Source organism: Sceloporus occidentalis, unplaced genomic scaffold, assembly GCF_023333645.1.
Source record: "Sceloporus occidentalis isolate IW3139 unplaced genomic scaffold, rSceOcc1.0.p SCAF_7, whole genome shotgun sequence".
Lineage (NCBI taxonomy): Eukaryota > Metazoa > Chordata > Lepidosauria > Squamata > Phrynosomatidae > Sceloporus > Sceloporus occidentalis.
Genome location: NW_028316987.1, coordinates 41,268,354 through 41,283,899, shown reverse-complemented (window position 1 = coordinate 41,283,899; position 15,546 = coordinate 41,268,354). Strand labels below are relative to the sequence as shown.

The window sequence follows — 15,546 nt, the reverse complement described above, 5'->3', positions numbered from 1 at the left end:
CCTATTTTCCATTTGGACAGAGGAATTTGGTCAAGCTTAGAACAGAAATACAATTTCAGTTTATGACACACACACACCTGTATGGCATGAAACTGAAAATTCGTTTCAGATGACATTTACAACTTTGTGATAGAAGATACTAAACTGAAGACTGAGTAGTTTTGCATAGCGGTACCTTTGTATGATTCTGTAACAGACATTACATTCTTAATACCAAAAATGTGTGAACTCAGAGGCGTTACGTTAAGTAAAACCTGTATAGTAATGATTGCATGCTTTCAGTTACAACAGATGTGTTAGAAACTAAGTATTAACTTGAACTTTTTGTTATTTTTAACTTAGCATGCTGCTGATCTAGTAAAAACAGTAGCATCTCGCTATGATGAATATATAAATGTAAAAGACTTGGCTGATAAAATCAACCGTGCACTTACAGCTGCTAAGAAGGATAATGACTTTATCTATCATGACCGAATTCCTGATCTTAAAGATCTAGAGCCTATTGGAAAAGCCAGTCTTGTAAAAGCTACTCCAGTTGCTGTTCCTTTGAGCCAGAAATTTACTGGTAAGTGACATATTATTGCAGGCTAACTGTTAGACCTCAACAGCCACATTGTAGTTTTAAACTATATCTCCCCCCCCCCCCCCCAGGATAATATCGAGGATGAGGGTGGGGGAATACTTCCTTCTTAATCTACAAGAACCATTGTGAGGATGTAAGCAGTTTGCTTGATTTGCCCATCAAATTCAGTGATCTTGTCTCTTCAAATAGGATCATTTATGTTAATTCTTTTTCCTAGTCCAGGTGGATTACAAACATTAAAACAAATATATCTGTAAAAATCACATCATACAAAAGTTAAAATATAATTAAACTGTCAATAGAGTTAAAAGAAGTTAAAACCATGACCACTGAAACAAAAAAGACAGATAAAGAGTACAGCACATTTTGAAAGGCCGTTTCCCCTCAAACATCCTGCTGAAACAAATGCTAATACATTTTCTTGTACTAGAAAGGTTGACTTGGTTCCTCATGAATAACAAATAGGTTTTAAATATACTTGGTAGCTCTGTCTCTCGAAGTTTATAGAGGTGGTTGTAGTGGGGTATGAGGGACTGACACATTGATGCCAATGTTGTCTCATCCTTCAGCCACCTGAGCATGACTTTCAAGCAGCCCAGTGATAGGTTTGCAATCAGTTGCTCAGCCAGAAACAGAAGGCTGAGGAGTAAAAGTCAAGGACAGATGGGTCAGGAATGACCAGGGCAGCATTAGACCTTTCCCTTCTAAGAGAGAGAAAGAGGGCCATGGGCTGAGGCTCTGAAAGTCCTGCCATGAAGGGGGAGCTAAGGGTGATGAGAGAAGAAAGCAAAGAGAGAAGGAATGGTAACTTAGTGGACTTTCATTCTAAGAGTTTCTCCTGCAGTGGATGCTTTTCCTATGTGGAGGTTAATGTTATGGGAGGAAAGTCTTCCTTTCCAGAAGGCAGCTTGACCTTTTCCAGACAAGTACTTCTCAGAGGGCCAGATAGGAACAAGATTTTTAAAAATTCTGTTAATCAAAGTGTTTATCTTTACAGATTTGTTTGAAAAGATGGTTCCTCTAGCGGTGCAGCAAGCTCTTACTCTTTACAACCAAAGAAAGGCAGAACTGGTTAACAGATCAATAGCTCAGATGAGAGAAGCCACCAATCTGGCTAATGGGTAACTTGATTATTTTGATGCCTAACTTCTGAAACATTAGCTTGTTTCCAGAGATCATAGAAGATATCTGCAAAATTCCACCAGTGTTTCTTTTCAATTCCAGTTCCTCTTGTCTAAGACATGTCATTCCAGAAGATCTCTAGGCTCACATGAAGAGTTTGGGATGGGAATACAATAGCTGTAGCATGGGTGACGGCAGCCAAAGAAGCCCTATCATGCAAGTGGAGGTCTGCTTGATCTTTGGATGCACTTGGCCTAAATTAATGGCAGTTAATTCCTGTTGAAATCAACAGGACCACACTTAGGCATGAGTGAAACGTCAGTGGTACTTAAGTGCAATCCATTTCACTATTTCTTTTGACATCCAAAGATACTGATGAGTACAAAGCTGTTTCCTTTTAGTTTTTTTCATTACTTAAACTGATTAAAGTGCAAGGATGCTGATTAAAAGTTAATCCAGTACTTTGTGCGTTGTAGTAAGTACAATCAAGAAATTGGCTTTGACTAATAGTTTTGGGGAAAGAACAATACCACATTTTTCTTATAAGTTGTTAAGACCATTAGTCCCAGTGAATCATCTGCTTGATGTCAAGTGACTATAAGTGACTATAAGCTGATTAATAAAAATTAAAATCTGTACTTTCATTTCAGTGTCCTAGCTTCCCTCAATCTCCCTGCTGCTATTGAGGATGTTTCTGGAGATAGTATTCCTCAGTCCATTCTGCAGAAGTCTAAGTCAGTAATTGAACAAGGAGGAGTCCAAACAATTGATCAGTTGATGAAAGATCTTCCTGAATTGCTACAGAGAAACAGAGAGATTTTGGATGAGGTATATTTACAATAATACTAATAGACTGCAATGTTAGTATACCTTACTCCTTTTAAACCAAGAGTGGAAAAAGTGTGGCCCTGGAACTCACTGTTGCAGCACCTGAAGCACTACAGAAAAAAAGAGCATAATTTGAGAATTTTTATTTAGAAACCACTCAGAAATTCCCCCATACACATCAATATAAAATAACTCCACAGCCACCCCAGAACATCTCCCACCACCAAATACTCCATTTTCCTTGCAGTCTTTTTAAAAATAGTTACAGAAAGTGATGCAATATCACTTCTTGCCACTTTGAGAAGGACTGCAGAGGAAAATGGAGGTATTTGGGTTTGTTGTATGTGTGTGGGGTACTATGGCACATAGGGAAGGGGGAATTTCCCCCTATCCTCCATCTGTTTTAAGCCATAATAGCATAATATGAGCTGATGAAATTCCACTTTTTATTCCAGATGTTTGCAACTCATAACTTTCCTGACTTTTGGCCTTGCTGACTGAGGCAGATAGAAACTTAAATCCAAAACAAGAGTAAGGCTCCATTTGGGGAAATGAAAAGCTAAATTAGATAACTTACAAGATTGGCTGCATTTGATAAGTTCAGTGGGGAGCCAGCATGGTATAGTTGTTTGAATGCTGGACTCTATGACTCTGGATAGCAGATTCTGAATCCCTGCTCAGCCACTGAGTGACCTTGTACAAATTATGTTCTCGCAGCCTCAGAGCATGTCAAAGACAAACCCCCTCTGAACAAATCTTGGAAAGAAGACCCTGTGACAGGTTTGCCTTAGGGTCATTATAAGTCAGAAACTACTTGAGGGCACATAACAAGAAGACTTCAGTGTGCGATAGACATAAGCACTATTCTTGCCATTTATATGCTTTCTGGGATTAGACATTTAGAGCAACTTTGGAGCCTTTTTTATTCTCTGTGCACTAGAATGGATTTAAGCTTCAAATAATTCAGCTTGTGTCCCCATGAAATTATAAGGCTTCCAGTTCTAATTTATTAAGTTGTGATCTGTTTAGTGGGAGCTAATTTCAGCTGACTTACTTTGGCCCTAGCCTTCTCTTACCTATGACTTGAAGCCACTTCTTTAGGAATAACATTTTTATAAAATCTTCAGTCTCTACGGATATTGGATGAAGAAGAAGCAACAGACAATGAGCTGAAAAACAAATTCAAGGAGCGTTGGCAAAGGACACCATCAAATGACCTTTACAAGCCTTTGAGAACAGGTAATATTTATGTATGCATTCATATTCAGTATGTGTAAATTGATACATTCTGTGTTGAGGTTTATTCCAGAATGCAGTCATGTAGATTTAAAAAAAGAAAAGAAAAAGTAAAGGTAGCTGCATGACATGAATGTCTAGTCGTAACCAACTGTAGGGGGTGGTGCTCATCACCGTTTCTAAGACAAAGACCAGCATCTTCCAAGGATGGTCATGTGGCCAGCATGACTGCACTGAACGCAGTTACCTTCCCACTGAGAAGTGATACCTATCTACTTGCATTTGCATGCTTTCGAACTGCTGGGTTGGCAGAAGCTGGAACTAGTCGTCCCTTCATGCAGCACTTGGGCCTCAAATTGCCAAACTTCCGATCTTCTGATTATTATTATTATTATTATTATTATTATTAACTTTTATTTATAAAGCGCTGTAAATTTACACAGCGTTGTACATACAATCTTTTAGTTAGACGGTTCCCTGCCCACAGGCTTACAATCTAAAAAGACATGACACAAAAGGGGAAGGGAGAGGTGGTGGGGAAGGGAATCAGGTCCAGTAGTTCTTCTCTACCTCCGAGGCCTGGACCAAGGCAGATGGAATGGAGGAAGGGCTTGGGTTCTTAGGTCAAAAGGAGAAGGGAATAACAGTAGGGAAGGGGGAAAGTCCAGCTCATCTGCTCTCTCACATAGGTCTCTCTTCCCCTCAAGATGGTGGTCGGAAGGAGGGCTCTTCTTCTTTCAGGCGAGGCCTGTTGTTGCTGGCTGCCTCTCTCCCCCTCAAGATGGTGGTCGGAAGGAGGGCTCTTCGTCTTTCAGGCGAGGCCTATTGTTGTTGGCCTGCCTCTCTCCCCCTCAAAATGGTGGTTGGAAGGAGGGCATCAGAACTGGCATCTTAACCACAAAGCCACCACATTTAGGATGTAGAGGCATCCTAAAAAGGAGACATGACTAAGCAGTTCAACACCTCTAGGCATAAAATCAACATATCATTGCTAAAAAGTGGCTTTATTAGATATCAGTCTAATGTAATATAGTCTAATATAGCAATCCTAATGTAGGGTTTTTGTGTGTGAATTGTATGTATCTTAAATGTAACACCAGTGGAGTGAAAATCCCTGCTAACACAGTTGTGCTGGATTTTAATGTGCTGCAGACAGACAGTGGTATAAGTGCCATTGCATTGGTTCTGAAACTGCACAGCCGCTAGCCCAAAAAGGGTTGTCCTAGCACAGTGACAGCTTGGATTTAGATGGATATGTTTTTGCTAACTCTTCAAAAGAAGGGTTGGAATTAGGTAGGAGAGCAATTTAATTTTGGTGGTTGAAAATTCATGAGAACATAAATGCAGACTGTTGGATTCAGTCAGAGACAGTTCAATATTGCTTATAGTCATAGATCTGGAGATGTTCGAAGAATATTGGCTATTCATCTTAGTCCAGTACTCTAAGGAAGAAATGATAATTTGAATGAGGCAAGGACAGGGACTTAAAGAAAACATCATTTGGCAGTACAGTGCACTCGCATCATATGCAGGCGCCTTTTACGCGGCTTCCAGCTTACGCTGAAAGCTGTGTGACAGGGTTGCAATGGCATGCATGCACCGTGCCACACATCATTCACAAGCCCCATTATTTTCAATGTGGCTTGAGCATATGTGCTATTTGCCTTACGTGGAGGGATCCAGAACGGATCTTCTGCATAAGACAAGGACGCACTGTATTTATCTGGTGAAATAATCACTGTCTTCATTGTGTTCCTTGTGGGCTTTTTAGCCTCACTGCTTTTTCTTCAGAGGGTCATACTTTTCAGTGGGAGGAAGCATTCTGAGATTATCTCACAGATTAATTTGGAAGGGACTGAAGTTTAAATATCTGTTTCTCTTTGTAGTTCCATTTACAATTTCACAACATTGAGTGAGCTATATATGTATGTATCTCTATTAATGAAATAGTTTAAATAGATTACCTGTAACCCAGACTTGTTACACTGTTAATGGTTTAAACTAGTACTGTCATTCATTGGATTAAAACATCTCTGAACATCAAATTTCCCTTAACTTTTTTGTAGAGGGGGCCAATTACTGTAATATCTTGGATAAAGCAGTGCAAGCTGACAAACAGGTTAAGGAACGATATCAGTCTCATCGAGATACAATTTCACTGTTATGTAAGCCAGAAGCAGAGCTGAATGCAGCAATTCCTTCAGCAAATCCAGCAAAAACTATGCAAGGGAGTGAGGTATGAACAGATAAATTTATTGTAATAATTGCATTTCTGATACAGTCATCAACCATGCTGACATCCTTGAGTTAGAATGGTTTTGGCTGCTTTAGACTTTGAGGATTACTATTCTGATGATTCTAATTTTTCAAAAATGCTTTTTTGTATTAAGTGCATGGGAGTTCTGTTTTCATGGCTTTATCTCACATATTTAAAGGCCAACCATAGTCTGTATAGTGATACCTTAGCCATTACCATCTAATTATTGCTCCTGTTCTGGCAATGACAACATGGTGTAGATGTATGCGTTTTGCCTTACCTGTTTGATGATGAAACTTTAGACAGTAAAGCAGCCTTGTGGGCTGAACTAACAGAAGAATACTGTTAAGTAGCAGGCACTTAACCCATCTTTCTGAATCAGTACAGTTCTGCGTGGTTAGAGGAAAAAAGGGTTATCAGAGCCTATTATATCTGCCCTGTAAGAGATCAGCTCTTCTACGGTCTTCAACTTTTCTCAGTAAAGCTGATCAGTTTAGCAGCTGTACATTTAAAAAATGGAACATGAGTATGTTTTTTCCTTATTCCATCACTCTACCTCTTCTTTTTTTGTACTACTGCTTTAGCTTGTAAATCTACAGGCAGGAATTCTCGTTCAGCATGGAGTATATATTTTGGCACTTTATAAATGAGTTGGTGATAGAATGTATTTTAAAATTTGAGATGCCATTGCAGAACCTTAATATTGTATTAGGAAACATTATTTTTAAGGCCAAACCTGAGAAAGATGTAGGAATTTTAGAGACCTTCACAGACCTTCAGAGGCTTTGCAAATTGATTAAGGATCATGGCCTGTCTCACTGATCCTCATAACTCCTCTGAAACTATATGCTGGAGAAACATCAGGGTACTATTTTGTAAGCCAAATAGCTGAAAGAGGATGGATAAATAGAGAGTATGACAGGCATGGACTTTACTATTTCCATATCCATGTTCTCTTATACTTTGAAGTCATACCTTTTGAGAAAGTAGAGCGGGATCAGATCTTCCATATCTCATCTGTTGTGTTAAATCTGTTCTATGACTCAACAGTATTATCATTGGTATCTTCCCAAGTCACTTAAGATGCAAATAAGCACTTCATGATTCTAATTGAGCTGCTAATCACACTTGTGTCTTTAATTGTACAGTCTTAATACAGTAGTGGGCAAAACTAGGTCTGCATCTTCTGGTGCATAATAGAAAGTTAACAAATGCCTCAAAATGCCAAACATGAATAAACATTTTTTTTTTTTTTTTGCTTACTAGGTGGTTAACGTCTTAAAATCTTTGCTGGCTAATTTGGATGAAGCGAAAAAGCAGAGAGAGCAACTTGAGAATGATCTCAAGTCAGTAAACTTTGACATGACAACTAAATTCCTAACAGCACTTGCCCAGGATGGTGCTTTGAATGAAGAAGCCATTTCTGTCACTGAATTGGATCGCCTTTATGGTGGTCTCACTCATAGAGTGCAAGAGACCCTGAAAAAACAGGAGGAGCTGCTCAACAACATTCAGGTATTCTACATTCTTTATAACACGTTTTAAAAAATACAGTGCTTGGTGGTTGTTGGTTTAAGGTTGTGTCAACTAGCAGTTTCATCTCTGGGACATAAAGCACATAGTGGATGTTGCTAAAGACACAGTTTGAGGAGATAAGGGACAAGATCCAGTGGTATACTTCCATATTTATTGGTGAACTCCTGGTATCTAACATGTCCTTTTTCTCTCTTCCATTGCAGCCCGCCGTGCCACTAAAATCTGCCAATTTTATTTTATTAATTAAGGAAATGAAGCAGGTTCTGTGGAGAGTGGGGGAAGAGGATTGCTGATCCTGGGGCTCAGCAGTGGAAATACACCATTCTATCCCAACCAGAAAGTTTTAGTACTATGGGTGGCTTGTGTTTTGTGCAATCCTCTTTTTCTTTTTCCTTTTGATAGAATTCGCATCAGGAATTTTCTAAGATGAAGCAATCAAATAACGAATCCAATTTAAGAGAAGAAGTTCTTAAAAATTTAGCTGTAGCGAATGACAACTTTGTGGAACTTGTAGCCAACCTGAGAGAAGGCACTAAGGTATAGTAATGTCATATGTGGAATAAGGACTTAAAGATGAGTAGTATTACATGTTTGTTTTATCCTTGTTTGTTCCCCTTAGAAATCTTAATTTAAAGTAAGTTCTAACTAATACCAATGCTGTTCAAGTAAAGGTTTTACAAAAGCTCACTTAATGAAATGTATGGATCATATTTAGGGAGTCCAGATCTAGTAACTACACATTTTGAAAATGTAAAATGGATTACATTCTATGGAACATAGTACTTTTATTGTACCTGATTGACATGCTCATGTTATAGTATCTAATAAAGATAATAAACATTGTTTAAAAGGAGAGAAATTTTAATTAAAAATCGAATAATATCTAGATGCTTTGAAAAAAAATCTCTGTGGTTATAAATGATCAGAGACAAAGACCCTAACACATACCTGTTCTTATCTGGGATTCCTTTAGTAAGGAAACGGGAAGATAAGGAACAAAATAGTAGGGGGACTGACAGCTGGTTATAATGCTGTAATCAAAGCAATCTAGGAAGTTCTGGAGTCAAAGACTTTCATGGCCGGCATCCATAGTTTTTTGTGGGGTTTTCGGGCTATATGGCCATGTTCTAGAATCCAGGAAGTTGTTTTTCTGTCTGGAGTCAAAGCTTAGAAATAACATATTAAAATTAATAGTGTTATTTCTAACATTACTTTAGGGCGTGAGGGGGGCAATAAGAATGTAAATGTCAGTTTTATAATTGTAAAAATATTACTTGAGGACATTTTAGTAAGTTAACCCCCTCCACACTTTTTAAGTAGTGTTGACTGTGACATATTAATAATGTGTTTCTGGTAAGAGCAGTGAGTTCTAGTGGAAGAACACCAGTAATGTGTTACTATTTTGGTGTTAGTTTTTGTAACACGTTGCTTTTGAGTAGTATTTCCATGCTTTGTTTCCAGGAAGTGCAGGAGAATGCTTTAAGCCTGGTCAGATGGTTTTCCATGTAACCTGGCATTACCTACTACCATGGTAGTGGTTCTTGATTGCAGATAATTTCTCACTTGCTGCTTTATCCTTCTAACTGAGGGTGCAAGGGATTGACCTAGGGACCTTTGAATATAAAACCTTATTATTGACTTGTGATCCATCTCATCCATGTTCATGGTACTGAACAAAGAATGAGAGGACTTGCCCCAAGGGTTTTGCAATCTGGGGAACACAAGGAACATAACAGAAGAGAAGGAAGCAAATGGAGGCAGGATAAGCAAGAAGGATGTTTAATTATTGCAGTTCTTAAGTGTTACATATAATAGAATATAGAGACTTAAGGGGTTATGTGAAACAATTAAAAATATTGTTTTCTCTCTCATGAAAGCATTACATATACAAATACTCAATGAAAATTCACTGTTTTCCCTCTTAGTTTTACAATGAACTAACTGAAATCCTTCTGAAGTTCCAAAACAAATGCAGTGACATTGTATTTGCACGCAAAACTGAGAGAGATGAACTTCTGAAGTAAGTTTGCTATATTCTGATATTAGAGAATATATTTCTGTAGTTTGATTTAAATGTCTTCAATATAGGAGAGCATTGTAATAAAAGGTGGTTTTGTATTTGAAAATAGTCCAGTGGAAAACTGTAGGAACACCTTGTCTGAATGTCTTTAGAATGGCAACAGACTCATCGAGAAATCCCACTGTTGTCTGGGAGAAATGCCAGCATAAATTCCTCTTCTCTGTACTTTGTGCTTTATCTGTCCTACATTCTCCTTAGTAGGAGAGAGGGTGCAGGGCAGGCAGTGCTGTTTCAACAAGGTGCCACCTACAAGAATGCTTTTGCAGCAAGCGACTCAGTTGGGGTCTGAACTTTACATGACTTTGCTTTGCCAGTGTAAGCCCACGAGCCACAAAGCTAGCTAAAGCAGAGGCCAGTTGCCAAGGTTTGTAGCTACTGCTCATTATATAGCCCATGGAGGGGTTAATGAGTATGTCATCTTTCTCTGTCCTTGCTAGGCATTATGCTTTCTTAGGATAGTTGAAAACATTAGCATAGAAATTTGAGTGTTAGTTCATCTAGTTTTCTAGCATTTTTGACACTTTGGTGTGTTAAGCTTTACGAGTGGGTCCATTTTGATTGTTAAGCTTTACAAAGATGTTAACATTCGTCATTCTGTAATACTTGAAATATGTATGCATGCATGCATTCATAGTGTGCATTCAGAAAGCCATGAAAGATTTGCTTATACTGTTGAGCATGCTTTCCCTTGAATTTTCTCTGCAGCCCCCTGTGAATCTCTCTCCCAGTCATTCTTGAGGGGCAGGGAACTTTGTGGAATGGCTGCAATGAGGGAAGGAGGAGAGCAATTTCAGATCCCTTGGTTGAGCAGAAGGAACATGTCTGACAAACTGGTTTATGCCTACAGCATAGTTTTAACATTGTAAACAATGTAAATATAATTTTTGGTTTCCTTGGATACTTCTGGATTCTAAAGAATCCTTTAAAATCAGGCCTGATGTCTAATGGTTTGGGTCCAGGTTACCTACAGGATCGCCTCCTCCCATGCAGTCTGCCCCATACACTCAGGTCATCTGGTTGACATTTACTCTAGTCAGCCAAGACAAGTTTGATAACTGTCAGCCTGAGAACATTTTCTTCAGCTGCCCCTAGACTGTGGAATGGCCTGCCGGAGGGCAGCTGAACACGCTGTCCAAATTTAAAATAGCATTGAAGACCAGTCTCTTCTGGCATGCTTACCCAGATTATTTTTAAATTGTAAACTCTAAATGATGAATTTTAAATGTGGATTGTTCTAGTATGTGTATGTTACTTGTCATTTTAAATTGATGTGTATTTTAACTATGTTTTTAAATTGATTTTGTTTATCTGTTCATTGTTGTTGTCCCCCACCTTGATCTATGGGGAGAGGTGGGTAAAGAAATAAATATTGTTATTAATGAATGAATGAATTAATTGAAGCTTTGTTTAAGTAAGATTTAGTGTAATTACCAAAGTAATTTGGCCACTTAATTTTTAGCTTTTGTTCTCAGTGGCTTGAGACAGTAAATGATCATCTCAGATTAAAAAAAGGTTTAATGGACATTAATTTGGTAAAATAATATTGTAAGAATTCATACTATGCTTCACATTTTTGAAATATTTTCCTTTTAAGAGATTTGCAACAAAGTATTGCTAGAGAACCAAGCGCTCCTTCTTTTCCTTCTGTGCCTGCATATCAGACGGGTCCTGCTGGAGGAAATAAACCTCCTCCATCATCTGTTCCAACGCCAGCCCCCAGAACCAGTGTGGTAAGAAAAGTAACAATATAAACTGTTATATGATAATAGCATTATTCTTGGTCTCATTTCAGTATGTGAGAAAAGCTTCATTGTGATTCACAAACACATAATCAGTGTTTCAGCACAGGTAAAGTTTTTTTAAAAATGAGACAGAGTCTGTTTTGTGGCGAGTACCATAACAACTTGACACTGTTTCTGCTTCTACTTCCTTTTGTAGTTTTTGGGAGCTGTGAGTGTAGTAGATGTCAAATATAGCAAATAAAATTCTTTTTGATTTCTATACTCGGATCAGCCTAATTCCACTCTCATTTCTAGTCTAATAAACCACAGCCACCAGCACGTCCTCCTCCTCCAGTGATTTCTGCTGCGAATACACTCACTACACCTGGACCAGCAGCTTCTGGGACAGCTACTAGCACAGCACCTTCACAGGCTCAAGGACCACCTTATCCGACATATCCAGGTTATCCTGGGTAAGTGCAAATACTAACAGATAAATAGAGTACAGATAAAAACCTCTCGGCTTGGTGCTGCTATTTCTCAATAATTGAAGTTTTGTGAGAAAAAGATTGGAGATAACTGCTTTCATGCATGTGCTGAGATTCTTCAAAACATGTATTCGTATCTCTAAGTAGTATTGGTAAGATTGCTGTTTAGGTAATTAAATGGGATGTGCAATAATACATTACAATATATCCTCACCTCTTAACAACAACACTTTAGTTTAGATTTCCATTCAGCTGTGTCTTTCTCCAGGATGGTGTAAGCAGCAGTGAGCAATTTTGGGGTTGGAGTAGGGCTGCATTATTCCCACAGCCCACAGGAGGCTGAATCTTACCACCAGATTTGTTTCTCTGCAGCTCAAACTTCCATAGTTTCCTTAAGTGTGGAATGAGCATGCACCTTGTTTTTAAAAAGAACTCCTGCGCTGCCGGGAGTGCAGTTAACTTTACAAATGTGCATGTTCCCTGTGTACTGTGTTTTCAAAGGAAATTTTTATTGATTCTTTTGGTTCGGATAAATTGGATTTAAAAGATTTGGCTGGATCATGCCTATTGTACACCAAGAAGCTGAGTAGTTTTTCTGTTAATTCTTAATAGGATTAGGATTTTTGGTCTATTTACTTGGTCTATTTACAGTTTTGTGCATAGTGATTTTTTTGTTTACAGCGTTGCTCATAGTACTATGTGGAAGGTAACTATGAGTTCTTCACCATGCATGTATTCTAAAACTGAAGGAGATTAACGGAAGAAAAGTTTCTTGTTCCTTTCTCCCCCTTGCAGCCATCTGCAGCTCCCAGGAAGCTTTTCCAGAGGTTTGGGAGGGGTTCCTGTACAATGTAAATGGAATTGTAGAAGGAACTATTTAGACGATAACTTGTGGGCTGTATAGACCAGCTTGAAGCACCGGTGTGAGGGTGTGGCATTTGGATGACGCATGTCCCCACTCTGGTGTTATGATGCCTGCCTGACTGCATGGTGGGTGACATCATGGCACTCCTTTGGCATGGCGTTTATACGACATACCGAAATGAGTGCTGAAAAGTCCTGCCATGGTAGCAAGGGCACCTTTTTGCCAGCTCTGAAAGGAGTGGCATTTTGCCGTCTCTTTTAGAGCCAGCAAAGCGCCTGATCAGGGCCGCAGTGTGCGGTTGCTGCAGCCCTAATCTGGCCCTGAAAGGGCCAGGGGGGCACCACTTATTTGGGGCCGTCTGTACAGCCCCTTAGAATCTCAGCATGATTTTGGGCAATTCACCTGTCCAACACCCCCCTTTATCCACCCCACATTGTTTAGGAAAGTCTGACAGTCCTCCAGATAAGCTTTCCATTTGACAACAGTAATGGGGGAGACTTTCTAGGAATTTTCCTAAAGTAAAATCCAAAATGATATTCCTTTTAGTGTGTAGACATCTTGCGTGTTATATACTTCTTACTTATTATATGAGCAAGTTACATCAATCTGGCTTAATTTCAGGCTGTCTTAAAGGCTGCCTCTTCCTATATGAATATGTTGGAGTCTTGAGATCCTGAAAGTAGAGCTTTCTCTTAGTCCCACCACTGTCACAGGCCTGGGTGGGGAGGATATGAGCGAGAGGCTTCTCAGTGGCTGCCCCTAGGGATTACACCTTTTAAAATTAATTGCAATTTGATGATACTTTTATGTTTTTAATTGTATCTTCTTTTAGCCTTCTGGTAAACCATCTCTAGTCCCATCTCTGGAGAAAGGCAGGATATTAAATAAATAAAACACAAGAGAACTGAAACTTGCATATGTTGCTGTGGATATTGATTTGGAACATTGTATTTATAATATCATCCCATTTCATGAAATGAGTGAATGTTGAAGTTTATATTGTGCGGATTAGACCACAATAGTGCCTTAACATAATCTGATTATGATTATGTTAAGGAACTATTGTGGTCTAATCCGCACTGCAGAAATAATGAAGTTTGACACTTCTTAAACTGCCATAGCTCAATGCTATGGAATTCTGGGATTTGTATTTTTGTGATATTTCTTCTTTGTCAGAGCTCTGGTGTCACAACAGATTACAAATCCTAGGATTCCATAAAATGGAATGATGGTGTGTCAGAATGTGTTATTTCTGCAGTGCAGATCAGACCTATCTTAAAGTTCAGAAAGTTTGCTTTTGTGAAGGAAGCTTGATGGGGGGGGGGGGATGTTTCATACAGAGGGCCTGCTTTTGTCGTACAGATTCTTACTTTTGTCTTTTGCCATATATTTCTTTTCACAGGTACTGCCAGATGCCTTTGCCAATGGGCTACAATCCTTACATGTATGGTCAATACAATATGCCATACACACCTTCACCCATGTATCAAAATCCTGGACAAGCACCATACCCAGGACCTCAGCAGCCTAGCTATCCTTTCCCACAACAACAGCCCTATTATCCACAGCAATAACATATCTGTGAAAAAGCACTGCTTGTTATAATTAAGAAAAACTTGCAATAAGCATACTAAATCTTTAGTTCCAGTTAGTGTACTTCACTGTATTGAAAAAGGTCTGTAACTTTTTTCTCTGGTTAAATACTCCAAATGCTCTGTACTCCCAGCTGAATTCTTGTCTGCTTTAGACTGCTTGAGAGAGTAACAGGTCGCTGAGATACTGTATGCAAAGGATTGGATTACAGCAAAGATTAGTTGAATGTAAACTACATTTAAACTAGCTCAAAATGTCTTTTAGAAAGAGGTTTCCTATTACAAAACAAAAACAAAAAAGTAATGGGAAAATTGGGTTGAAAAGCAAAATGACAAAAGCACTCAGTGTGATTTAGTCTACAAGATTCAGTAGGATTTTCTTCTATATTACATTAGTTTGTATTCTGGGTTTGAGTTTAGCTACCAATACAGTTTGTTTTAATAATAAAGGCATTGTAAATTGTAAGTTCAAAATAAATTGCATAGGATGGTTTAAAAAGAAGTTAATACTAGATATTTTTGTTATGCTGTAACCAGTATATGTTTTTGAAATTTGGACATGTTCTTTGATGCTGGGGTTTGAAGCTAAGGTTTCTAGTAAAGGGTAAGGTTGATTGTTTTTAAGGTTCTGTAATATAAAAACAAGCCCATAAATCAAGATGTTGTTATCCCAGAATGGAGAGAAAATAAATCAACGTATTTTTATTGAATCTTTCAAAGGACTAGCTTTTGAGTTCCAAGGCATTCATCAGGGATGAATTGCAACATATGCTGTTAAGTTTGCTATATATGCCTCTGGCTGGCAAGTAAAAGATTTAACATTTATTTTGATATATTGTTCCTGGTTTATTTAATGGTGTCAGTGACTTTGAAGTGCTAAGGAATCCAATTGCTGTCTTCAACATCTTCATCCTACCTCATTCTGTGTGCCTGTTTTGTGTAAACGAGGTTAACTAATCCCTTGCACCCTGCCTTTCCTGAGTTCTCTGCAAGAAGCTGGAGCTACAAAGATTATATGAATAAAAGTTAATTAAATTTATTTTATTAACCATGTAGTTCAATTTTGAAAGTTTGGATCACTGTGAGTACATTTTACTGCAATTCAAAAATCAAAGGTTAATACTTCACATGTATGGAGACTGTGGTCCTTTAGTCAAACCTACAATTAATGTTTTTTGCTTTTAGTACAGCTGCCACTTCAGAAGCAATAATATTTGAGTTGAAAAATGTGATGAGTA

At 38.4% G+C, this 15,546-nt stretch overlaps 1 protein-coding gene across 2 annotated transcripts in view; it reads left to right on the top strand.

Annotated features, from left to right (window-relative positions):
* The window catches only part of PDCD6IP (programmed cell death 6 interacting protein), a 31,102-nt gene extending 15,963 nt beyond the window's left edge, over window positions 1-15,139 (top strand). For both annotated transcript variants that reach the window (XM_089532684.1, XM_089532685.1), the window contains exons 8-18: window positions 343-565; window positions 1,581-1,704; window positions 2,356-2,533; window positions 3,661-3,772; window positions 5,836-6,005; window positions 7,293-7,541; window positions 7,965-8,099; window positions 9,488-9,582; window positions 11,237-11,372; window positions 11,679-11,836; window positions 14,119-15,139. In XM_089532684.1, the coding sequence (XP_089388810.1) occupies window positions 343-565; window positions 1,581-1,704; window positions 2,356-2,533; window positions 3,661-3,772; window positions 5,836-6,005; window positions 7,293-7,541; window positions 7,965-8,099; window positions 9,488-9,582; window positions 11,237-11,372; window positions 11,679-11,836; window positions 14,119-14,290 (1,752 nt within the window). In that variant the 3' untranslated portion in view covers window positions 14,291-15,139. The remainder of the gene's footprint in view (window positions 1-342; window positions 566-1,580; window positions 1,705-2,355; window positions 2,534-3,660; window positions 3,773-5,835; window positions 6,006-7,292; window positions 7,542-7,964; window positions 8,100-9,487; window positions 9,583-11,236; window positions 11,373-11,678; window positions 11,837-14,118) is intronic.
* Window positions 15,140-15,546: the final 407 nt, after the last annotated feature.